A 24,800-nucleotide genomic window follows, 5' to 3' on the forward strand; every position below is an offset into this window, starting at 1 on the left:
TAGTAGGTTACTTTTTTGACTTCCAAGCTATTAAGGCATGGCCTAGGAACACACAAAAACCAGTAACAGATCATATTGTATCAACACAGGCTCCCCAATCTGAGTTTGAGAAAGCCTTCAGCTGTAAGTCAGAAGAAGAGGGAAAGAACAAACCCTGTCCTGGAGCAGCTTTAATATATCTTAGAACCCTATGAGCAGCTTGCAGGTGCAGATTGGTAGGTTTATCAAGGAATTGAGACAACTGCTGAGTTGCAAAGCTCTTGTCTGGCCTGGTTATGGTGAGATAAAGCAGCTTACCCACAATCTTTCTATATTGAGTGTTATCTTCAAGGAGTTCTCCTTCAGTTTTACTCAATTTATGGGATGGAACAGTGGGGCAGTGAACAGGTTTGGAGTTTGTGAATCCCGTGTCAGCAAGCAGCTCAATAACATATTTTCTTTGGCAGATTAGAATCCCTTTCTGTTGTCTGGCCACTTCCAGCCCTAAGAAGTATTTTAGGGGCCCTAGGTCTTTTATCTTGAAGCTCGTGTTGAGCTGTCTCTTGACCTCTTGTATCCTTTCTAAATCAGCACTTGTAATCACTATGTCATCCACATAGACTAGTAGAGCTACAAAAGAAAAACCTACTCCTTTTGTGAACAAGGAATTGTCAGGTATGGTCCGTTTAATCCCCAAGTTTTGTAAGACAATACTCAGCTTAGTGTTCCATTGTCTACTGGCTTGCTTTAATCCATATAAGGACTTATTTAGTTTGCATACCTGACCCTCCTTCCCTTTTGTGAACCCAAGGGGCAGCTGCATGTAAACCTCCTCCTCTAAGTCCCCATTGAGAAAAGCATTATTTACATCTATCTGATGCAAATGCCACCCTTTTGCTGCTGCCACTGCCAATAAGGTCCTGATGGTTGTCATCTTAGCCACAGGGCTGAAGGTATCAATATAATCTATCCTAAGAGTTTGATTGTAGCTTTTAGCTACTAGTCTTGCCTTGTATCTATCAATGGTGCCATCAGCTTTGTGCTTGATTTTGTATACCCATTTGCAACCAATGGGCTTCTTGGAAGGTGGCAGATTGACTAATTCCCCCAAGTATCATTCCCTTCAAGAGCTTTGAGTTCTTCTTCGACGATAGCCACCCGTGTCCGCCGGCGACTCTCACCACCACCGGTGGTGACTCCGGCTCCGACGCAACGACGTCAACTCCGGCGCCGAACCCGGCGTACAAACAGTGGGTGCGCCAAGATCAATCCATCCTTTCACTATTGATCTCGGCGATGTCAGATGAAGTCCTACACCTTGCGGTTGGCAGGGCTACCGCGCCGAGGTGTGGCATTCGGTGTGCACGACATTGGGCTCCACGACTCAGGAAAGGTGCCTAAATCTGCTTGAACAATTCCAGGCTCTCCGGCAAGGCAATGCTACGCCTACGGAGTACCTCGGCCGGGCAGAACTGCTGGTTGAGGCCCTAACTCAAGCCGGCCAACCGCTCACCATGTCGGAGCAGAACCTGTACGTTCTGCGTGGATTGCGTCCGGAATACCGCTCATATGTTGCTGCCCTCACCGCCAACACTCCAGTTTCCCTACCCCAGTTGGCCGACTATCTGCAAGCCGCAGACTTTATCCTTGCAGACGAGTTCGGCGCCGGAGGTGGTAACGGAGGTTCGTCGCATGCAGCATTCTACGCGAGTCGCAGAAATGGTGGGCAGCAGGGTGGTGACGGAGGCGGCCGGAACCACCGTGGAGGCCGAGGCGGACGCAATCAGCGTGGTAGCCGGGGCAGACGCGGCGTGCCGAGGTGTCAGATTTGCAGATCGCAGGGCCATACCGCGGTCTAATGTTACAAAAGATACACAACACAACCGCCAGCACAAGCCCACGTCGCAGTTTCCGGGGAATCACCGGCGTCCAGCGCACCACTGCCCGAAGCATGGTATCCCGATACGGGTGCTACGGCGCACGCAACCCCGGATGCAGGCATGCTGACCACCTCGGATGAATACAATGGCCCGGACACACTCCGGGTTGGGAATGGTACAGGTTTAGTAATCTCTCGGGTTGGCCATGCATCAATTCCATCTGAGTCTAAATAGTTGTTTCTGTCAAATGTGTTACATGTCCCTAATTTAACTGTCCCATTATTATCTGTCCAGAAATTTGCGACTGAAAACAGTGTATTTTTTGAATTTCACCCAAATTGTTTCATTGTGAAGGATTCCAACACCAAGGCAGTACTTCTTAAAGGTCCTACCTCTGGAGGCCTATACAAGTTACCCGTGTCCCGGAGTCACTTTGCGTTCGTCACTTCTCGTGCTACGCCAGCAGTCTGGCATCGCAGGCTTGGTCATCCTCACAGCGTCGTTCAAAATAAAATCCTTAAACACTATTCAGTCCAGCAAAATAATGTTACTTTAGGGTCATGTACTGCTTGTCATCTTGGCAAGTCCTGTCGTTTTCCATTAAATAGAGTAGTACAATCTAGCGAAAATGTACTAGATTTAGTCTACACGGATATTTGGGGGCATGCCCTAGTTATCTCGTCCAGTGGTTTTCGGTATTTCTTGCTGTTTGTTGACGATCATTCTCGCTTCTGCTGGTTTTATCCATTAAGGGTAAAATCAGACATCTATAAAATGTTTGATGTGTTTCGTGTGTTGGTAGAGCGACAATTTCGCGCTCTATCAAATCTATTCAGTCCGACATAGGGGGTGAGTATCGCAAACTGCATACCACCTTTGAAACTCTCGGTATTAATCACCGGCAATCCTGCGCCTATACACACGAACAAAATGGGAGAGTTGAGCGCCGCAACAGACACATTGTCGAAACGGGCTTAACTCTTCTTGCTCAAGGGTCTGTTCCACAACAATTTTGGGATTTTGCCTTTGAGACTGCCACGTGCTTAATTAATTATCTACCCTCTTCCGCTATAAAATTCGAAAGTCCCTACCACCGACTATACAAAAAGCTACCTCCATATCAATTCTTAAAAGTCTTCGGGTGTCAATGTTACCCGTACCTAAGACCGTACAATCGGAATAAAATCGAGTTTCGTTCCACTCCATGTGTCTTCTTAGGTTACCCACCGTCCTTTAGGGGATATAGGTGCATGGATCTAATCAGGGGGGAAAACTTATACCTGTCGCCATGTTCGTTTTGACAAATCTGTCTTTCCCTTTGCAACAGGTTCTTTACCACCAGCTGATGAGCCTCAGCCCGTGCCTTGGGCTTCTGGACCCATAGTACCCGTTCAGGGTACCGGGTGTAATCTGCTTCCTGTTACTCTCAGTCCTGACCCTGAGCCATTAGCTCATGAGTCACCTCATTTAGCCATTGAGCCATCTGCCCTTGCGGCTCTTGGACGAGGTCGGGCGCAACCTCAGGACCGAGGGCATGTCATGCGGCTACGACACATGACCCACGGTAATAGTGAGGAATTTCAGGCCCTCACTACCACAACCACACCGGATCCAACGTGCTACTCTCAAGTTGTTGGGCACTCTCACTGGAGGGATGCTATAGACCAGGAGTTCAACGCTTTACTTCACAATAACACCTGGCGTTTAGTCCCACCTGATCCTAACATGAATATTATTGGATGCGAGTGGGTTTTTCGCACCAAGCGTACCGCAAACGGGACTGTGGAACGCCATAAGGCACGCCTGGTAGCAAAGGGGTTTAACCAAGTGGCAGGCGAAGACTTCTTTGACACTTTCAGTCCGGTTGTCAAGCCAACTACAGTACGTATGCTATTTTCCTTGGCTATCACAAACAAATGGGTCCTCCGGCAGCTAGATGTCCACAATGCCTTCCTAAATGGCCATCTAGCTGAAACTATGTATATGAAGCAACCACCGGGTTACGAAGATCCTATTCATCCGGAACATGTCTGCCACTTACAGCGATCTCTCTACGGTTTAAAGCAAGCTCCCCGTGCATGGTTCAAGCGACTTCACGACTTCTTGTTATCTGCAGGGTTTTCTTCGTCAAAAACAAATGTCTCCCTCTTCTAGCTCACCTCAGAGGCGTCGCAGGTTTTCCTCCTTGTCTATGTGGATGACATCATTATGATGAGCAACAACACCTCCCTACTAGATACTCTACTTGGTCATCTTGCAACTGTGTTTAAAATACGGGATCTTGGCAAACCTGGCTTCTTCTTAGGTATTGAAACTGTTGACACTACTAGTGGAATGCTTCTGTCCCAACGGCGCTACATGACTGATTTGCTGACTAGGGCTGGGATGGTAAACTGTAAACCCTTGACTACTCCGGCTTCAGTTACACAGTCGGCAACTCCGTCTACGGAACTGTTTGATAATCCGACGTAGTATCGACGCATTGTTGGGGCTCTTCAGTATCTCACTATCACACGACCTGATTTGTCTTTTTCAGTTAATCGTCTATGTCCGTTTATGCACGCCCCGACTACTGATCATTGGGCAATGGTGAAACGGGTTCTTCGGTATATTAAGGGGACTCTTCACTATGGTCTGCACCTGAGTGCATCACCCACTACCTTTATTCATGCCTATTCCGACTCTGACTGGGCTGGATGTCCTGTTGACAGGAAAAGCACGAGTGGATATGCTGTTTTTCTCGGGTCTAATCTCATCTCCTGGCTATCCCGGAAACAACGTACTGTGGCCCGCTCTTCGACAGAAGGCGAGTATAAAGCCCTAGCCGATGTTGCTGCTGAGGTTACTTGGGTTGTTTCATTGTTACGTGAGTTGGGGCTGCACACCGGTCAACCGTCTACTTTGTGGTGTGATAACTTTGGAGCTACGTATTTATATGCTAATCCAGTGTTCCACGCCAGAACAAAGCATGTGGAGATTGACTATCACTTTGTGCGAGACAAGGTTGCAACGGGGGACTTCAAGGTAAACTTCATATCAACCAAGGACCAGCTCGCTGATATCTTCACCAAGCCGCTTCCAGGTCCAAGGTTCACTACACTACGAGACAAGCTACATGTTGTTTCTCACCAACCTTCTGCTTGAGGGGGTGTGTGAGTGTTATTAATAATTATTGTTATTATTATTATATAACCTATAGTAGTTACTGTGTGGTATTAGAATAATTCTGATGTAATAGCCTAGTAGATAGGAGAGTTTAGAGGTAGACTTTGATATACTCTCGTGTAATCCTATCTACCAGTAACTGAATACAACAATTTGAATTCTCATCCCCCAACTCAAGTTTTCTGGCTCCGTCCCTGCTTCTACACTTGGTTAAACTTTTAATTATAATAACATGTTATGATTAAGCATTAATTAGCTACATCAATCTCACACAGTTTTTTTTTTTTTTTTTTCTTTTTTTTAGGCTTTTATGGCAGTAGTTGTTTTTCTTTTTTTTTTTTAGGCTTTTATGGCAGTCTACGCTACGGAAGCTGGTAATTTAATTAACCACTTGTGATATTTTCTTCCAATGTATATTAGTATACTAGTTTTCATGTTTATTGTGCGAATGAGATAATGCTAAATGTTTATTTTTAATAACTTATTTTAAAATATATCAATGCAAGATTATATATGAAATTTTCATGAATGTTGAATTTGTTTATTTAACTCGCTAATTCAAAGTATATAAATGTAAGATAATAAAGGAGAGATTGATTATAATTATCATTAAAATAAATGTTTACAACTTTGTAAAATCACAAGTATTAAAATAATAGTCTAAATAAATATTACTTTTGGTTTAAATTTTTATAAGTTTCCATAATTTTCTTTTGAGTACCATTGTCTTCATCTTCCGTATTTGTCCTATTCTTTTTATTGATAGTGTCATCGACGGCGACTCTATGATGAATGAGCACCTTTGGCCACTTGAGGATCAATGCTTCTCTTCTCATCTTCCGCTGCTTTTCAATTCGCAAGTTTGGATGGAGTTCCGATCCCCACGAGCTTTGGCTTGACACTCTCCGTCTTGGGCGAGAAGAAAGCTTCTTAGTTGTATCTCAATGTCATCTTCAACATTAATTTGAGCACAAAGTCTGTGATTTTGATTACAAGATGAGATAACGGACTTGAACACAATTTGAGCACAAAGTCTCTGATTTTGATTACAAGATGAGATGACGGACTTGAACACCACCGTTGTTGTATTCCTTGTGCAGAAAGGCTTGCAAAGAAGAAAGCTTCTCAAACAGAGAATTCAATGGCTTTTCATCATGAAGAGACACTCTGTGAATTCATAATAGACTATATATGTTAATTATATGTACAAGTTTCTTCCAAGTATGCAACACAGGTAAAAGTGTTTTTTAAAAAATATAATGCACCATTATATTGACACTCTCATAGCTAATATTGATATTCAACAAAATTAATTTACCTAAAAATGAGAATGAAATTATAGTTGGAGACTGTCTGCTATTGTCCATGGCATAGAGATCGAGGTGTCAAATGATACACTGGAATGTTGAAACAATACAAAAATGATCAGTAAAAAACACCTACTCTTGTTGGGTACTGTTGGCACAATTAAGCCACACGTACAATTCTAAATCAATTGATTGGAGAGAATAAATGTATGAGAAAGCACTCGCGATGCTATACAAGCTCACGCAACGCTTTAGGACCAGGCGCTCAAGGATGGAGAATAGAAACTCATCATCAAAGACATTCCATAGCATGAGATCAACATTTTCAAGCAACAAAAAATATGCCATCATCTGGAACAAGAAGTGAACCAGAATAATAATAGTCTTTCAATACTTCTCATTGCATTCTATATCTCCCTACCTTTCTATTTTGTCCCTCCCTATCTCTTCTCCCTTAATATTCAATCTCCCTCCCATTCTTCTTCATTTTTCATTCTCTTCTTAAAGTCAGTACCCACTTGAAGTGTTGCCTACTTGATACTTAGTCTATCACATTGAAAACCACGCAACTATGCATAAAAACCATCCAAAATAAATTCTAGCCTATCAAACTTGTCAATTATTAATATTTAGTCGTTTAATTTAGCACCAATTCAAATGCATATATAATGAGCATGCCAAAAATGAATACTAAAATCATGTCTTCATCAGTCATTATTTAAGAATGATGTTTTTTTTTACCTTTATGATCTACTCCCATGGTATCGTTTCAGCTGCAAAAAAATTAAACAATGCTAAATGGAAGACAAAGCTACATGTAGCTAGGATACCCTCTGGCATCATATCCTTCTTCTAATGGTAACTAACTCAATGCCAGCCCTGCCTGGTGGCTGGTCGTCTTCTTCTGACTCTTCCTTATCTGTGTACTGCCATTCATCATAGCAATTGGATCAATGAAAGAATAATGCAAAATGGATCCCAGAACATGAAACCAGGTAATAAAAAAGAAATATTAAACAGATTTTGCAAACAAACTAAACAAAAGAATTAAAGAGAAGCTAACAGAAACATACTGAAAGAATCTTGCCGTCGATAGTAACTTCAGGCAGCTTAATCCCAGGTACCTCAAATCTGTAGCGCATTCTTTGTTGAATCCACTTGGCAGAAGTGACCACAGAAGGAGGACATTGCTCCAACTTAATTGAAAACAACAACAAGGGGCCTTCTGCAAAATCAGGAGGGATCTCTTCCAGAAAATAACAACATTTTAAGACTATATGCCTGAGATTTGGGAAATGACTACCATTGGTCACCCATCGCTCCAGATTTCTGGCTTCAAGGACCAACTCTTCTAATTCACAGAATCTGCCTTCAGCTACTTCCCACACTCTGCCATAGAAAGCATTTTCTAGTTTCAGCACCCTAAGTCTGGGCAACTGCCCAATTACCCTTAAAACCTTCACCGGAAAATTAGTCCCACTCAACCTCAACTCCTTCAAACTTGCAGGAAAACCAAGCTGCTCCAAAAGGGTTATACGACCAACTGAAACGATAACCGTTAGAGTCTCCAGCCTTAATAAATCCTCAAAATTCTCCAGAATGATGGTGGGATTTCCGCAAGATCCAAGGGTGCAACCGGCCTCAAAGAGGTCTTTATAGAGAATTTTCAGTTTTCTTATGCTTGGAAACCTGCAATAATACACTTCTTTCTTGAAATGAATTGGCATCGCACAAACTAATGTTTGCAAATGCTCTTTAACCATGTTTGGAGGATCTACCATATACATATCCCCAAGCTCAAGATGCCTTAAATGTTGCAGCTCCCAAATTTTGGATGGCAAATGAAGAGTAGGTGCTCCAATTGTTGATTGATCAACCCCAGAAACAATAAGCGTTTGCAAATTCGAATTATTTGATACTACATCATCAAGATTGCCAAACCATTGTGGTACGGATAGATATCTCAAAAAAACTAAATCCCCCAAGGGCAATGGCGGCACTCTCTTGAAACAATAAGCTTTTGCAAATTCGAATTATTTGATACTACATCATCAAGATTGCCAAACCATTGTGGTACGGATAGATATCTCAAAAAAACTAAATCCCCCAAGGGCAATGGCGGCACTCTCTTGAGTACTAGAGATTGACTGAAATCTAAAATTCTTAAATGTTTGAAAGTTATAAACATTTCAAAATCTCCTTGAAAGAAGAGTAGGGAGCGAGGGATATTTGAACTAAACAATATATGATAGTCCAAACTATGTGAGCGTAAACTTAACCATCGACATGAATTTGCAAGTATGTCTAATGGCCATCCAATACATTGTTGAGTATTTACTGCACATAAAAGACCATAATTTTGAGCTTCTCGTACGCAAAAGCTATGCAGGTCAATATGTATCCAACAAGTCTTTGGTTTGAAAGCTTTGCCCATGTCTAGATCGACTAGTCCTCTACTTCTAAGATCATCTAAATACCGGTAAGCTATATCTTCTAATGGCAGACACCTTAGTGGCTTCACAAATCCCTCAGCAATCCATAACTTAATAAGTCTTTCCACTTGGATTTGACTGTGTTTTGGAAAGACTGCAAAATATAAAAAGCAAACTCTTAAATGTTGTGGCAAATGATTGTAAATGTCAGTGAGCTTACTTGAGTGTTGTGCATCTTTATGTAGAATTCCCAATGACAGTAGTTCTTTTTCAATCTTCTTCCATTCCTTCAATGTGTAGTTGCATTTAGATAAACGATTTGCAACCATAACAATTGACCGCGGCAATCCTTTGCATTCCTCAATAAGATTCTTTGCAATTTCTTTAAATTTAGGTGACATATACTGTTTAAGAGAAAATCTGTGGCAAAATAGATCACAACTCTCATTGTCAGTTAGGAAAGGCAAGGAATAGAAATCTTTGCTAATGTACTTAGCCACATCACTGAAAAGAGTGGTTAGCAATATCCGACTTCCATTTGATTCATCAGGGAAACATTGTTGGATATCATCCCAAACCACAGTGTTAGGGACATCATCCAAAACAATTAAATATCTTTTGCATTTCAAGTGTTTGTGCAGTTGCACTTTTAGTTGAAAAACAGTGCTTCCCATGTCAATTTCATTGAGGGATGGCTTCATTGATTGAAGAAGGTGGCGCAATAATTGTTGCACATTGTATCTTCGCGGAATAGTAACCCAACCCCGAATGCTGAAATGTGATACAACCCCTTCATTTGCATAGAGTTTTTTACAAAAAGTAGTCTTTCCAAGGCCTGGCACTCCAAAAATTGGGAGTACTGTTCGTTGTGGAATAATAATATCATTGAGGATAACATTCCTTAACGATGTAAACTCATTGTGACGACCAACCATTATATCGTCAAGCTCTGGAGAACATTGCAAGGATCCACCTGACAAAATGTTCTCAAGTTGTGAATCGTTGGCCACTTCAACTTCATTGCTTGCGCTATTGATAATCTTCAACAACTCTGATGCATCCTTTGCTACTTCTTGCAAGATTTGGTAGAGTTTCGCATGAGCTTTTTGTTTATGCTCTCCTCCGTCTTTGGGTAGAAGGGTGTTTCTTAGTTGTATTTCAATGTCATCTTCAGCTTTGAGTGCAAAGTCTCTGATTTTGATTTGCAGATGTGGGATTGGAGCACCACCGTTGTTGTATTCCTTCTTCAGAAAGGCTTCCAAAGAAGAAAGCTTCTCAAACACAGATTTCAATGGCTTTTCATCAAAAAGAGACACTCTGTGGTTGGGTTGAAGTAACTCATGCTGAATTGTTGCCATGAGAGAAGTCAATGCAACACAAGCCATATCTCTCACCTCTTACTCTCTGCAACTTCTGGTTTTTGAGAAAGAAAAGAATGTAGAAGATCATTTGCACATAAAATTAAAATATGATAGAAGGGCTTTTAGCTCCTCAATAATGGCAACAGCATAGTCCTTTCTCTGCATTGGATTCTTTCCCTTTCAACGGGAGTGGAGCCCCAAATTACTTTCCTTTTCTAAAGTTATGTCTCAATCATGGCCTACTTATTATTACAATTTTTTAAAAAATTAGTTACACTCATAATTTATTAGTTATGTTTATAATGCATGTGGTAATATATTTTTTGAGTGCTCACAGTGTACATGTGACCTCTCATTTAGAAGAGCCACAATCATGTCGCTCCACCACAAGGTCTTTGGTGCATGTGGTAATATATGAAACAAAATAAAATATATAATGATATTTAATTTTATCATTATTAGTAATATAATAACTATTAAATATTTAATCCCCTTGCAAAATGAATTCCAATGTATCATTGCTCATCAGAGCATAAGCACGACCAATGTTATAATCAAAATATAAATTTTTTGCTTCAAATTAAGTAAAAATAAGACACTTGTATAAAATAATTTCACAACTAGCCATAGTAAAACTCAGAAAAGGAAATCAAGAATTATTAGAATAATATTCAAATTAAGCACCAACATCCACTGAAATGCAGAAACAATCAGTGAAAAAACAAATCATAGCAAGGAAGCCTCTCTTTGAGGCAATAACTCAAACACTTGGTGTGAAATCCAAATGGCAGAAACGAAACACAAAAAAGACTGCTAACTTTTCAACGTTACATATAATTGTTTATCATCATACTACACTCAACTTTTAAAGACTTCTTTTTAATTTAAAAATTTTCAGTATGGGACATAGAGATTACCTCTTTGGTGTTGCAGAAGGATGAAGAATTGGAGCTTGGCAGCCCAACTAGAAAATAAAAATGAAGATTTTGTATGTAAAAGAAGGCAAAATGAAGTGCGGGGATAGCTCAGTTGGGAGAGCGTCAGACTGAAGATCTGAAGGCCGCGTGTTCGATCCACGCTCACCGCAGCATAGATCCTTCTGATTCTGAATTGAGGAAGGCTTAGGAGAAGTTATTAATGGTACAGTGATGTGTTTAACTATTTAGTGCTTTAATATACTCCTGAATTAGTCCTTTCAATTATATTAGTATTGTACCCGTGTGATGCACGGATATAACTTATACAATAATAAATTTATAATATATTATTGTACTAATGGTACAGTGATGTTATTAATGGCTTAGGAGAAGTTATTAATGGTACAGTGATGTGTTTAACTATTTAGTGCTTTAATATACTCCTGAATTAGTCCTTTCAATTATATTAGTATTGTACCCGTGTGATGCCCGGATATAACTTATACAATAATAAATTTAATAATTTTTATCTTAAAATTGATTTTCATAAAAGTAATCAATCGTGAAAATTTAGATGCAATAATAAGATAATATATATTATTAAAAAGAGAAGTTTGTTACAATTGAATTGAAATTACAAATTATTGAACATTTTATGATAAACAACATTTGTAGTTGATGTAGAATTCGCATAACCCTTCATTGCAAATCAAGATCTTTAAACAGTTAGGATTGCTAACTCGGAAAGCAGCTACGTATAATTTGGTCATGTACAAATACCGATTTCTTTAGCAACAATCCAACGTACTCTTTGGAGGTTCTTTGATGATATTTTCCAACATATTAACAGTTATGAATAAAACGTAACTATAAAACAACTATACACATACATATATGTATGGATTATCTTAAATAATTAAAAAAAAAAAAAAAAAAAAAAAAAGGATAGAGGGCCAACTGCCAGCCCAACACCAAAGTATTTTTTTAATTCTAACATAGCCCATTACCCATACCCATTTGAGCCCAAACCAATGCTACTGTGCAACCGAATGCACCATGCGCATGGTGCATACGATGCAAAACAACGTCGTTTTGACTAAAAAGTAAAAAACGCGCGTCCCACTTATAAAAAAAAAAAAATTCAGGTTCGATTCTCGGTAATAGCATTATTGTGGATATATAGTTATGAATTTATGGATATTTAGTTCATTCATTGTGGATATTTAGTTCATTCATTATAGGTATTTACTTCATTCATTCACTGTGGATATATAGTTATGAATTTATGGACATATAGTTATGAATTTCTGGATATATAGTTATGAATTTCTGGATATATAGTTCATTCATTGTGGATATTTAGTTCAATCATTGTGGATATTTAGTTCATTCATTATGGATATTTAGTTCATTCATTGTGGATTTTTACTTCATTCATTCACTGTGGATATATAGTTGTGAATTTGTGGATATATAGTTATGAATTTATGGATATATAGTTATGAATTTATGGATATATAAAAATGTTGTCGAGAATCGAACCTGATTTATTTTTTAAGTGGGACGCGCGTTTTTTAACCAAAACGACGTCGTTTTGCTTCATGTGCACCATGTGCATGGTGCATTCGGTTGCACAGATAATTTGCGAATGCTACTACCAACCCATCCCCTTATCTGAGTTCACCTTTCGGATCGGTAAACAACAGACCATTAACCATAGTATCATCTTTCTTGCTCGTTTCTTACCTATGTCCGCCACCACCAAATGACGGGAAACACTGAAGGGTAGAGTCCTTATGCCATCATCGTAGTCTTAGCTAGGTTTTCCAATTGCAGTTTACAGTAATCCATAAAATCTGTTCGTTGAAGCTATTATTGAGCTATTCAACTCTAACGATTCACGATCTAAACTCAGAGGAAGCTATTCTTGAGCTGGCTGTTCAGCATGACATAGATAAGTATTCAATTTTGCTATATTAGTAAATTTATTTGCCCTAGTCCATTTCGAATCAGTTCGATTTACTGGTTCTTAGAATGAATTGCTACGGATTAGCATTACTATCGGCCATTTTTTCATACTATTGGGTTTTTGCATCTCAGATTCACTTCCTTTTTTATTACAGAAAAGTGATAGCAATATCCATAGCCTGCAATATGTTTTTTGTCTACCGCAATCCCATTTTTCAATTCCTTATAGTTTCAATCAAACTAACAATTCCTTGCATGTTATTTGTAAGTGTACAAATTAGTACACGTTAGATTGGCTAATTTATTAGTTTATTTTATTAGTATGTAATGCTAATTAGTATGAGTTGTAATTAGTATTAATGGACCAAGCTAAAATGTGTGGTGGAGATTTCTCTTTAATGAGTTGAACCAAGAGCAAGTCTGAAGATCTCAAATTAAAGAATATGTGGTTGAGAAGAATTCAAGCCACATGTGAAAGCTACAATCAAGGATTGGAGAAATTGAATTTTCATACAATATATAAGGAAGGGAAAACGAAAGAGGAAGTTGCCAATTCTGAAATTCTAATCACATACGCAAGCTTCCTATATCACTTCTTGAATATTGATTATGTTATATTTGTGATTTAATTCTGTACTTCAAGTCAGTACCTGTGACAGCTGAAGCGCTACACCAAAGATGGTTATGGCATGCACGGTTCAGTCCTGAATAGGTGTTTAAGAAGAGTTGTAGTGGTAAAGGCTGTGAGCCATTTGTAGTTACCTCTTGTAATACTCCGTGGTGAACATCTATAGTGGATTAGGCAGACGTGGGTTGCCCCGCAGACGTAGGAGAAGTGCTTCGAACTGCGTAACAATTCTACTGTGTCTTTACTTTATTTATGCTTTCAATTTTGTTATTTATTCTTTGATTAAATTGATTTAATTAAACAACGAAATTGTCCCGTAACATAAAATCAAGTAGAATCCTTAGTGTTAAATTAATTTCAAGATACACGGGCATTTTCATTATTGTCCTAACTACTTTTGGGCACCTAAAATCCCCAGATCACATGTCCTATATTCGATCTGGAGCATGCAAGGACATTTTTTTTAATTGGCCTGAAACTTTTGGTTGTTCAAATTGCTGCTAGGTACTCACAATGCCCATTTGAAGTGTTTTTTTCCTACTGAAAGAATTTGTCTACTTGTGGATTTTATAATTGGTTCTGTTTGGGTTTTTTTGTGAATGTTAATTACTGCCAATTCTATGTTTTTTTGTTGTGGGTTATCTATTTTAGACAATCTGATGCTATAGCTGGGTTTATTTAGACATAGTATTTAACATGTTTTTTTTTTTTTCATATAAATAGGGTGTTTTTTACTGGTTTGATTTTTTTAATGCTATTCTTTAATCAATAAGTTCCGGTTATATATATATCTTTTGGTGGGAGTTCAGGTTATATATTAAAAGTGAACTTAACACACATTTTCACATTTTTACATGAACTATATACTTAAACTAACAAAAACATCAAACACAAATATATAAAACACAGTTAAGTTCATGTTGGACTTGAAAATGATAGTTACAAAAACTTTTTAGTTGAACTACTTATTCCATACTTCATGTTATATGAACTATGGACTTAATCTAAAGGATAAAAATTTGGTACATACACTCTTTTACATAACTTTTTAACTGAAATACATATTCCATAGTTTATGTTATATGAACAATGGACTTAATCTAAAGAAAAAAAGTGGGTACATATTACTTGGTTCCTGAAGACCTTTATTGATTGGCATTCTTTATTCGACAGATAAGAATACTCTTCAACCTATTCATTAAACTCATCAAAAAATTTTACCTCAACAAACTCATCATCATCACACTTAGATGCAATTCTGAAGTCAAATCCTTGTCCTGAGCAGTTATTAGTTCTAGGCAATGCTGAGCCACCAGCTTGTGATCATTCATAATCCTTATTACAGAAAAGGGATTATGAAGGTTCACAAAATGTTCTTTCCTTATTGCTATTGGTTGTTAATTTCATATCTGCGAATTGAAAATTTTAGTTGTTGATGAAGAATAATGTGTAGATGCATATACCTTTTCGTCATGGAGATAACTTCTTTGCTCTTGATTTCAGATGATCCTTTTTCTTTCCATCACTACATATGTACTTAACACCCTAACCTTTACAGTGCTTCTTGTTTTGAAGGTTGATAAATCACGACCAAGAATGGTATATAGTATATACCCATGGAAGAGATAACTGAAACTCAGAAGAAGCAACTGGTAGTGCGATTGTTTGTGTTGGATATTTAACTCTGTATTATATAGACTTTAGTTGGTAGATACTGGAAGAGTTGCGAACGGATACGCTTCCCAGGACTTTTAAATGGTTTAGTTGATTCAATAAACTAAACAAAATGGTTTCGTCGATTCGATAAACTAAACAGAAGAGTGGCGGCAATTAAAATTTGGACGATGCACTTAATAATTTTCTAAAACCAATGCTTGAAAAAATAAAATCTAACATTTCGATTCCCATGTCCTAAACGCTGTCGTTTTTGTTGAGCGGGAACTTTTGCGAATTGAGCATTTACTGTTGCTTATTGCTATTTTATATTAGTGGATTTTGATTAAATATACATATAATACAATTAATCAACATGAACATATAAAATATGCTTCAAGTGTCCTGTTCTTTAAAATATTTTTTATTTTGTTAGCGATTAAAAAAGTCTTCTAGGACATTACCTTGAGTATATACTAGTTAGTATAATAAATAACTTCACTACTAGAAAAATATAAATATGGATTTTCGACCACTTAAAAGTGGTTAAAAATTTAGAGATTTTGATTATAAATGACTGTTTCAACCATTTATGGGATTTGCAAAGAGCTTTCACAAAAAATGAGTTATGTAAGAGGCTTGAATCCATTATCGGATGATGAAGTTCAATTGACAACAACACTCACGTGCCTGCCAAACTCAATTGTGTGACAAAAAACTCATAGAGGTCAACAACCTAGAAGTCAAATTTATAATGAAATGGACTTTGGTAGTCACCATAGTCGATGATGATATGTTTGGATGTCTGGTATAGCTTAGGGAAGCACATGTGTTTTTTTGTTCTCTCGGGATTGAGGGTTATAGCACGTAACATGCAATCACAAACAATTAGACACTAGTATAAGAAAATACATAAGAAGCTAAGCAAACAACAAGTTAGAGGCAACGATAATTAAACAAGATAGCACAAACACATATTAATTAACAAGATATAAACAAGATAGCACAAACACATATTAATTAAAGAAATATAATAGGACTCAAACTAGAGATTCTAGATGCTTCAACAACCTATGAGATTAGGGAGAACAAATGTCCAAGGAATCAAGCGTGAATGCACATAGGTATCATAGTCTAAAGCCACTTCCATGAGCAAATAAACAATGATTAGGACAAGGAATTGCCCCACTTTCGTGACGTATCAATTCCAAGTCCATCAAGCACACAAAGCATCTAAAGCCCCTGGCCAATTTCCCATATTTTCATAGGAACAAATCTGGTAAATTTATGCAAGGGGTGACTCAAATACTTGACCCAATTCACATTGTAGCCAAGAATTCTCCAAAAACATGTCAATGGATGTGTACATCAAACACCAACAAGATCTATTCACAATACTCTCATAAACACATGAACCCTAAGTTAGAATTCTACCCATTATGCATTAATCACAAATATAGGAATAAATACTTAATAAAAAATCTTTAAAGATAACTATCATGTAATTTACCGTACTAGTAATGACTATTTAAAATAAAAATCTTTAAACATAACTATCATGTAATTTACCGTACTAGTAATGACTAATTAACTGAAAATATAAAATGAAATGAATATTAATAGTTGACTGCAAAAAAAAAAAAAAAAAATGGTCCGTAATTAACTAATATGAAAAAAAATAAATGATTAGATCATTGCATTTTAATTAAAAATTGATGGAAACTAAAATTGGACGGAAATATTTCAATAATAATATTCTACATCATAAATAATAAAGACATACTTTAAACAATAATAAAGTTAAATTAAGAATGCAACGAAAATATTTCAATAATAATATTATATACATAATCAATTAAAACTCGAACGAAAATTAGGTAAAAATATTATTGCATATGATATTCTAATTGACTAATTGATTAAAAATAAAAATGAATAATTGACTGAAAATGAATATGATATTACTAACTGACTTAAAATATAAAAGAATCACTATTTGACTAATATTATACCATTATATATTTAATTCCACCCGAGTCACCCATCATGATGAACAAGATTATGTTGCTACTACCAATGTCATCTCCAAAGAGGTTTCAATAATGTGTACATACAATCATTGATATTTTTTTAAATGACAAATTTGCTATATATATAGACAAAAAATATATATATCTTCCATACAAATGAATTAAGATAGTAATTCATTCCTATAACTTAGTTGCTTGAGAATCAACACATTTGCCTAATTTATAAAAAAAATATTAAACAATGATAAATAAAATCTCCAAAATTACAGCACCGCATGCGTATATCTACACATTAGCTATTAATTTGAGCAATCATTTGCTCAAATTTAAGCAATGATAATTGATAACATCAAAACACATCAATAATTCATTTAGGTACAAAATGAAACAGAAATTAGGTAAAAATATCACTGCATATGATATTCTAATTAACTTTAAATAAAAAAGAATAATTGGCTGAAAATGGATCTGATATTACTAATTCATTTAAGATATAAAAGGATCGCTAATTAACTAATATTATACCATGATATATTTTCACCGAGTCACCCATCCTGATCGATTAAAGGTGTTAGCTCTAGACGTCTATAGAGATTGTGTTGCTACTACCAATGCCGTCTACAGAGAGGTTTCAATAATGTGTAAATAAAACCGTTGATATTATATTTTTTTAAATGAAAAAATTGCTATATATATAGACAAAAAAAAAATATCCTCCATACAAATGAATTCAGATAGCAATTCATTCATATAACTGAGTTGCTAGAGAACGAACACATTTATCTAATTTATAAAAAAATACTAAACAATGATAAATAAAATCTCCAAAGTTACAGCACTGCATGCATACATCTACACATTAACTATTAATTTGAGCAATTATTTCCTTAAATTCAAACAATATTTACTTAAATTCAAACAATGATAATATAAAAACACATAAATGATCCAACTCGTATATTCAATTGCACTATGTAATATTTGATGTTCTAATTTAAATAATTATATATCGATCCAAATATTATTAATATATTACAACAAATCTATTCCGTGCATCGTACGGACGCAAATACTAGTACTTAATAAAAAATCTTTAAACATAACTATCATGTAATTTACCGTACTAGTAATGACTATTTAAAATAAAAAATTATTTGTTCTTTTATTAAATAATATTTAACAAAAAATAAAAGAAATTGAAGTAATAAATAAACTGACATTGATGAATATTATAGCGAGCTTGTTGAGTTTTGCAGTCCTATTGTAAGAACTCGGTCTTAGCCTGGTTTGGGGTACCCTTCCTTTTCCCATAATAATGATAATACTAAATTCTTTTTAAAAAATTAAAGTAATAAAAAAATCAACTGTCTTTGAAACTAACGAATTCAAAATTAGCTTCTTTAAAATTAATTGTGAGAAGGCAAAATTGCCTTCTTTTTAAATTGAAAAAAATTGTGAGTGCAAAGAAGACAATACCGTACCATTACTTTTTTTTTTTTTTTTTTTCAACTCTAAACACATATACACGCTACACATAAACTTTTACATACTTATGCATAAAAAAGTCAAAGAAGTAATAGCAATTACCTTATTATGACAAAACGGTAGTTGCTTTATTACTTTTCACAAAAAAAAGTTTAGGGTTGTAAATCTGCACAATCTTGTCCTGCCGTTTTTAAATTTACACATTTTGGGTTATGTCTACAGGGCAGATATGTCATAGACCCGAGTTAAAATACACAATTCATATATTGAATGTTCAAAATTTACGTACTGAATGTTCATAATTTGAATTGTGAACAGTATGTAAATTGTGAACATTTAGTATATAAAATTGTGAATATTTAATATGTAAATTATGAAAATTCAATATATAAATAGTAAATTTATGGAATAAGGGTCAAATAAGCCATTGAACTACACACGAAGTTGCAATTAGGCCATCCAACTTAAAAAACCTACAATCAAGTCCCTGAACAATACAAAAAAATACAATTGAGTCTAAAGTGACTTGTTGACCTGAAATTCGCTGACATGGCAGTTAACAGATTAAAAAAATTAATTTTTAAAATTAATTTTAATACTTTTAATTAATTAAAAAAAAAAAAAAAAACTCCCTTCTTCTCCGCCTGCTCTTCTTCGTCTCCGGCGAAGACAAAGACAAGTTCAGTGAAACAGTGGCTTTGTGAGTTCGGTGAAAGGAAATGGTTTCGGTTTTGGATACAATGCCCAGATGGGTTCCGGGATCCCTTACAGGAGTACTGTGGTAATGCCGGAGAGTTTTTTGCCGTTGAATCGATCTCTATTTTGTGAGTCTGTCCAGGGGAAATGTCAGTCAATACTGAGAGTGGGCTTTTGTATAATCTCCCGCCGGAGGTTTCGAGAAAGCGAAGTAGAGAGGAGCAGTTTATTGCCTCCGCTGAAGATGTGGCGCCGCTCTTGCAGCAATATCAATTTGAAATTGATTGGATTGTTTGTATGTTTTTTTTTTTTTTTTTTTTTTTGTTGGATTGGGTTGTTCTGATCTTTGTTTTGTTTATCTATAGATGAGGAAATTGAGAATGAAATTGGAAGAGAGGCAGAAGCAAGAAGCCAGAATTTTGGTGGCCGCCATTGGAGAAGATGTTATGAAGAAAGTGAGGGAGAAAGACGAACAGATTCAGGGAAAGCTGAATTCGGAGACCAAGGTGAGTTTTTTTTTTTTTTTTTTTTTTTTTTTTTTTTTTTTTTTTTTTTTTAATATATAAATAAAATTTTAAAAATTAATTTTTTTTTACTCTGGTAACCGCCATGTCAGCGAATATCAGGTCAACAGGTCACTTTAGGTTCAATTGCATTTTTTTGTATTGTTCAGGGACCCGATTGTAGCTTTTTAAAGTTGGATGGCCCAATTGCAACTTCGTGTATAGTTCGATGGCCTATTTGACCCTTATTCCTAAATTTTTTAACCCGAGTTCACATTGTGAGGTGAACCCAGGTCCACAGAATAATTTGTCATCTATAGGCGAGGTGAGGAGAATAAAATCGCAAAATAAGTAATGGAATCATTCTGTGGATAACAACAGTAATTAGCTCAAGGGCAGAAATAATATCTCGACTTTTCTGAATCATCCTGCAGCTACGGTGATCCCTTCTTTTGTTGTCAAAAGGAATGGAAGAACGGATTCCCTTTCGGTTTGCCTGAATGCGCATGGCAGAAGTGGCGACACAAGCAAAACACTGCTCCAACTCAATTCTATACAGCTAGGCTGTCAATTAATACAAAACTAGATGGGATCCCTTCCAGACAATAGCAATGTCTTAAGACCTATTGGGAAGTCAGCAAGATCAAATGCATCAGAATATGTCATCTGGCACCATCTAAGCCTTCTAGCTGTTTTCATGTCTGTTAATTCTGTTAAGCTTGATCTGTTAGTCTTGTTAGACCCCCTCTTTCAGTTGTTCTTCCTCAACCTTTGTATATAAGTTTCAAATGTATCTCTTTACCAAATACAGTTGATAATAACAATACTTCTTTCCTTTCTTCTTCTGCTACATTTCATTATGTAAAATGGTATCAGAGCCCTCAGGATAAGAGCTCGATTCTGTTAAGCTTCAAATGGAGAATTGGCCTCCAGTCAACATCAATTCAGCAACACATCCTGTCGGAAATGCAACCAGAAATGCAGCTAGAACTTCAGCAATGAATCCAACAAGCAATGAGGCCAGAAATGCAGCCGGAAACACAGCCTCGACGAACAGATCTAGTTCGCAGGAGGTAACCTGCGATCCTCAATCACAATCTAATTCGTATTACTTACACATTAACGAGAATCCAGCACTGGAACTCGTTTCTTTCCCTTTGGATGGATCCAACTATCATGCCTGGGCTAGGGCCATGACAATGGCATTGTCCTGCAAGAATAAAGTGGCCTTCATTAATGGAATTATTAAGAAACCTCCCCAAGATGACCTAGAAAGATACTATGTCTGGGAGAGGTGCAATAATATAGTATGTGCGTGGATTGTTCGAACCCTCTCCCCAACCATTGGCAGAAGTGTCTTGTGGATAGACACTGCCTATGGAATTTGGGATGACTTGAAGAGACGATTCAGTCAACAAGATTTGTTTAGAGTTGCTGAGATCATGTGTGAGATATACCAGACAAAGCAGGGAAATGAGTCCCTGAATGAATACTTCACAAAACAAAAGTTGCTATGGGATCTGTATCTGTACCAATAAGTGTGAATGTGGAAAGAAATTGGAGGAAGAACAACTAAAAGAGGGAGTCTAACAAGACTAACAGATCAAGCTTAACAGAATTAACAGACATGAAAACAGCTAGAAGGCTTAGATGGTGCCAGATGGCATATTCTGATGCATTTGATCTTGCTGACTTCCCAATAAGTGTATCTGTATCTGTACCAATAAGTGTGAATGTGGAAAGAAATTGGATGAGGTAACTGAATAGGGAGAAAAGGACAAACTGTCTATCTTCCTAATAGGTCTACATGAGAGATACACTGCTGTTAGGAATCAAATTATGCTGATGAGACCTCTGCCTGATGTAAATGAAGCATATTCCATGATTGCTCAGCAAGAGAAACAGTTTCAGATGGTTGCTGGTTTTGGGAGCCAGCTACACCAAGCAGGAGACAATGCAAGTAGTGTTCTCTTGGCCAAAACCGAGGGAGGTTTCCAGCAAGGGTTCAAGAAGACACAAGCCTCAAACAAAAAACCTATGCGCGCATATTGTGGCTATACTGGCCACACACAAGATAAGTGTTATAGGAAACATGGTTACCCACCAGGTTGGAAGCCAAGGTCCAGGGGCTCAAGGCTCAGTAAACCAGGTTCAGGAAGCCTCTGCTAATCAGCAACCTAATAATGATGAAGGATTATCTTTCAACCAGAATGACTTTAAGAGGTTTATGGAGTTCATGCAGATGCAGAAATCTACCAACAATACACCTCTTGATCATATCCAACAAGCCTCAATTAACACTGTGGCAGTAGGACTCCAAAGTGAAGGTATGATCTCACTTAACTCTGTCAAGTGCAATAAAAATGAGTGGATAGTGGATAGTGGTGCTACTCACCACATTGTGTGTGATATAGACTTGTTGAACAATCAGAAGAAGGTCCAAAATCTACATGTATGCATGCCAAATGGGCAGAAGGCTGCTATCACCCTCATTGGAACAGTGTGCCTATCTGATGAGTTTATTTTGTATAATGTGTTGTATGTGCCTGGTTTCCACTACAATCTGATTTCTGTGGGAGTTTTTATCAAGGACTCCAAAGGTTCCATAGAGATAAACTCTAATCACTGTGTTATACAGGATGCTATCCATGGGAAAATGATTGGAAAAGCTGAGCTGCAAGCTGGATTGTACCATCTAGTTTTCCCTATTACTTCTATATGCAATTCTGTTTCTGTTCATGACAAATGTATTCTTTGGCACAATAGATTAGGACATGCTTCATGTTCTAAGATTCAGATCTTGAAACACTTGGAACCAACTATTCAATTTAATAAAGATTTCATTTGTGATTGTTGTCATTTTGCTAAACAAAAAAGGCTACCATTTCAATCTAGTGATTCTTTAGCTGCCAGTTGCTTTGAGTTATTGCACATGGACATCTGGGGTCCCTATAAGACAGCTACTATCCTTGGTCATCACTATTTCCTTACTATTTTGGATGATCACAGTAGGGCAGTGTGGGTATATATGATGAAAGCAAAATCTGAAACCAGAAACCTAATTGAAAGCTTCTGTAATCTAGTTGAGAATCAGTTTGAAACTAAAGTGAGGTGCATCAGGTCTGATAATGGCCTAGAATTCAATATGGCAGATTTCTTTACCAAGAAGGGGATTATACATCAAACTTCATGCAGCTACACTCCTCAATAGAACAGTAGGGTTGAAAGAAAGCATGGTCACCTACTGTCAACAGCTAGAGCCCTTAGATTTCAAGCCAATCTCCCTGAGTGTTTTTGGGGTGAGTGTATACTGCATGCTGTTCATATAATTAACAGGTTGCCCTCTGCTGCTATTGGCAACCAGATCCCTTACAAACTTCTACTCAAGAAGCTTCCTCAATATCAGAACTTGAAAGTTCTTGGCTGTCTAGCCTATGCAACCACAGTGGGTCCTAGAACAAAGTTTGAAACAAGGGCAAGGAAATATGTTTTTTTGGGATACTCTAATGGCACAAAAGGTTACAAATTATATGACCTTGCTACTCAAGAATATTTCTTGTCCAGGGATGTGGTGTTCTATGAAAGTGTTTTCCCTTTCCAGCAAAGCAATGGCCAAAAGGATACAATCTCCCAAATGATTCTACCCACACTGAGGGGTGACACAGTGGAATTGACTGCTGCTCCACAGCCCCAACCTCAGAATGATGTCCATGCTCCAGTTCAGACTCAGAATGATAATTATGCTCCAGTTCAGAGTCAGAATGACATATGTGATTTAGTTCAGGCTCCTGATCAATCATCTGAAAGCACACAAAGTCACACTCATCCTCCTCAGATTCCCCATCAGGCTGCTAGGAGGTCATCAAGGCAGAAAACTACTCCCACCTATCTACAAGATTATGTCTGCCATAACATAACAACAAGAACCTCCCCACATACCATGGACAAAACCATGGATTATACCAGGCTTGGTTCAGGTTTTCAGTCCTTTGTAATGAACATCACAGGACACACTGAACCTAGAAATTACAAGGAGGCTGTGCAGCATGAGTGTTGGAAAGAGGCTATGGATGAAGAAGTTAAAGCCCTGGAAAGGAACAAGACTTGGCAGATAGTGGACCTGCCACCTACAAAGAAACCTATTGGCTGCAAATGGGTGTACAAGATAAAACACAAGGCTGATGGCACCATTAAGAGGTATAAGGCAAGGCTGGTAGCAAAAGGGTACAATCAAATCCTTGGCATAGACTACCTTGACACCTTTAGTCCTGTTGCAAAAATGACAACCATCAGAACTTTATTGGCCATTGCAGCAGCTAAAGGATGGGATCTCCATCAGATGGATGTAAATAATGCCTTCCTCCATGGAGAACTGAATGAAGAAGTGTATATGCAGCTGCCACTTTGTAACACCCCGAAATTTTGAAACTTTTAAGACTTATGAAATAAAGGTAAATTCTCATTAAATCCCAAAACATAATATAATAGAGTATGGGGTGCTATGCCACACCTGAGCTAGAGAACTCAGGTGCACAGGCTAACTAACTAATATCCTCAATAATGTAAATACATGAGCATGGCACGCAGGCCGAAAGGGAAACTATCTACTCTACACTCCAAATCTCTAGCGCGCTCTAGTGTCTACTCCTCTGTGCCTGAAAGCCAAATATATCTGTTCAGCGAGAGATGCTGGTAACCCACTCCAACGCGTTGAAATACAATATAGGTATATATATAGATATAGATATAGGAAAACCATTTTGAAGCAGGAAGATATATACTTAGGAGACTCTAGC

The 24,800-nt window shown here is 37.2% G+C and overlaps 4 protein-coding genes and 1 non-coding gene across 5 annotated transcripts; 4 read left to right on the forward strand and 1 right to left on the reverse strand.

The window, feature by feature from the left end:
* Positions 1-4,070: 4,070 nt before the first annotated feature.
* LOC109166620 (uncharacterized mitochondrial protein AtMg00810-like) lies at positions 4,071-5,003 on the forward strand. Its single transcript, XM_019315513.1, has 2 exons — positions 4,071-4,254; positions 4,396-5,003. Exons 1-2 carry the CDS (start codon positions 4,071-4,073, stop codon positions 5,001-5,003), a joined length of 792 nt encoding a protein of 263 aa, XP_019171058.1.
* A 711-nt stretch (positions 5,004-5,714) lies between these two features.
* LOC109166621 (putative late blight resistance protein homolog R1C-3) lies at positions 5,715-10,148 on the reverse strand. The gene is made up of 6 exons (XM_019315514.1): positions 8,984-10,148; positions 8,738-8,917; positions 7,405-8,348; positions 7,073-7,257; positions 6,343-6,421; positions 5,715-6,191 (listed from the first exon to the last, which is right to left on the reverse strand). The coding sequence occupies exons 1-4, from the start codon at positions 10,146-10,148 to the stop codon at positions 7,171-7,173; spliced, it is 2,376 nt and encodes a 791-aa protein (XP_019171059.1). The 3' UTR covers positions 5,715-6,191; positions 6,343-6,421; positions 7,073-7,170.
* A 990-nt stretch (positions 10,149-11,138) lies between these two features.
* TRNAF-GAA lies at positions 11,139-11,211 on the forward strand. The gene has a single exon. It is a non-coding gene; the product is annotated as a tRNA-Phe (tRNA).
* An 8,286-nt stretch (positions 11,212-19,497) lies between these two features.
* LOC109166685 lies at positions 19,498-20,662 on the forward strand. Its single transcript, XM_019315572.1, has 3 exons — positions 19,498-19,796; positions 19,867-20,007; positions 20,439-20,662. The coding sequence occupies exons 1-3, from the start codon at positions 19,649-19,651 to the stop codon at positions 20,588-20,590; spliced, it is 441 nt and encodes a 146-aa protein (XP_019171117.1). The 5' UTR covers positions 19,498-19,648; the 3' UTR covers positions 20,591-20,662.
* Positions 20,663-20,918: 256 nt separating this feature from the next.
* On the forward strand, positions 20,919-21,542 carry LOC109166622. Its single transcript, XM_019315515.1, has one exon. The coding sequence runs from the start codon at positions 20,919-20,921 to the stop codon at positions 21,540-21,542; it is 624 nt and encodes a 207-aa protein (XP_019171060.1).
* The last annotated feature ends 3,258 nt before the right edge of the window (positions 21,543-24,800 follow it).

Source organism: Ipomoea nil, unplaced genomic scaffold (genome assembly GCF_001879475.1).
Source record: "Ipomoea nil cultivar Tokyo-kokei standard unplaced genomic scaffold, Asagao_1.1 scaffold3104, whole genome shotgun sequence".
Lineage (NCBI taxonomy): Eukaryota > Viridiplantae > Streptophyta > Magnoliopsida > Solanales > Convolvulaceae > Ipomoea > Ipomoea nil.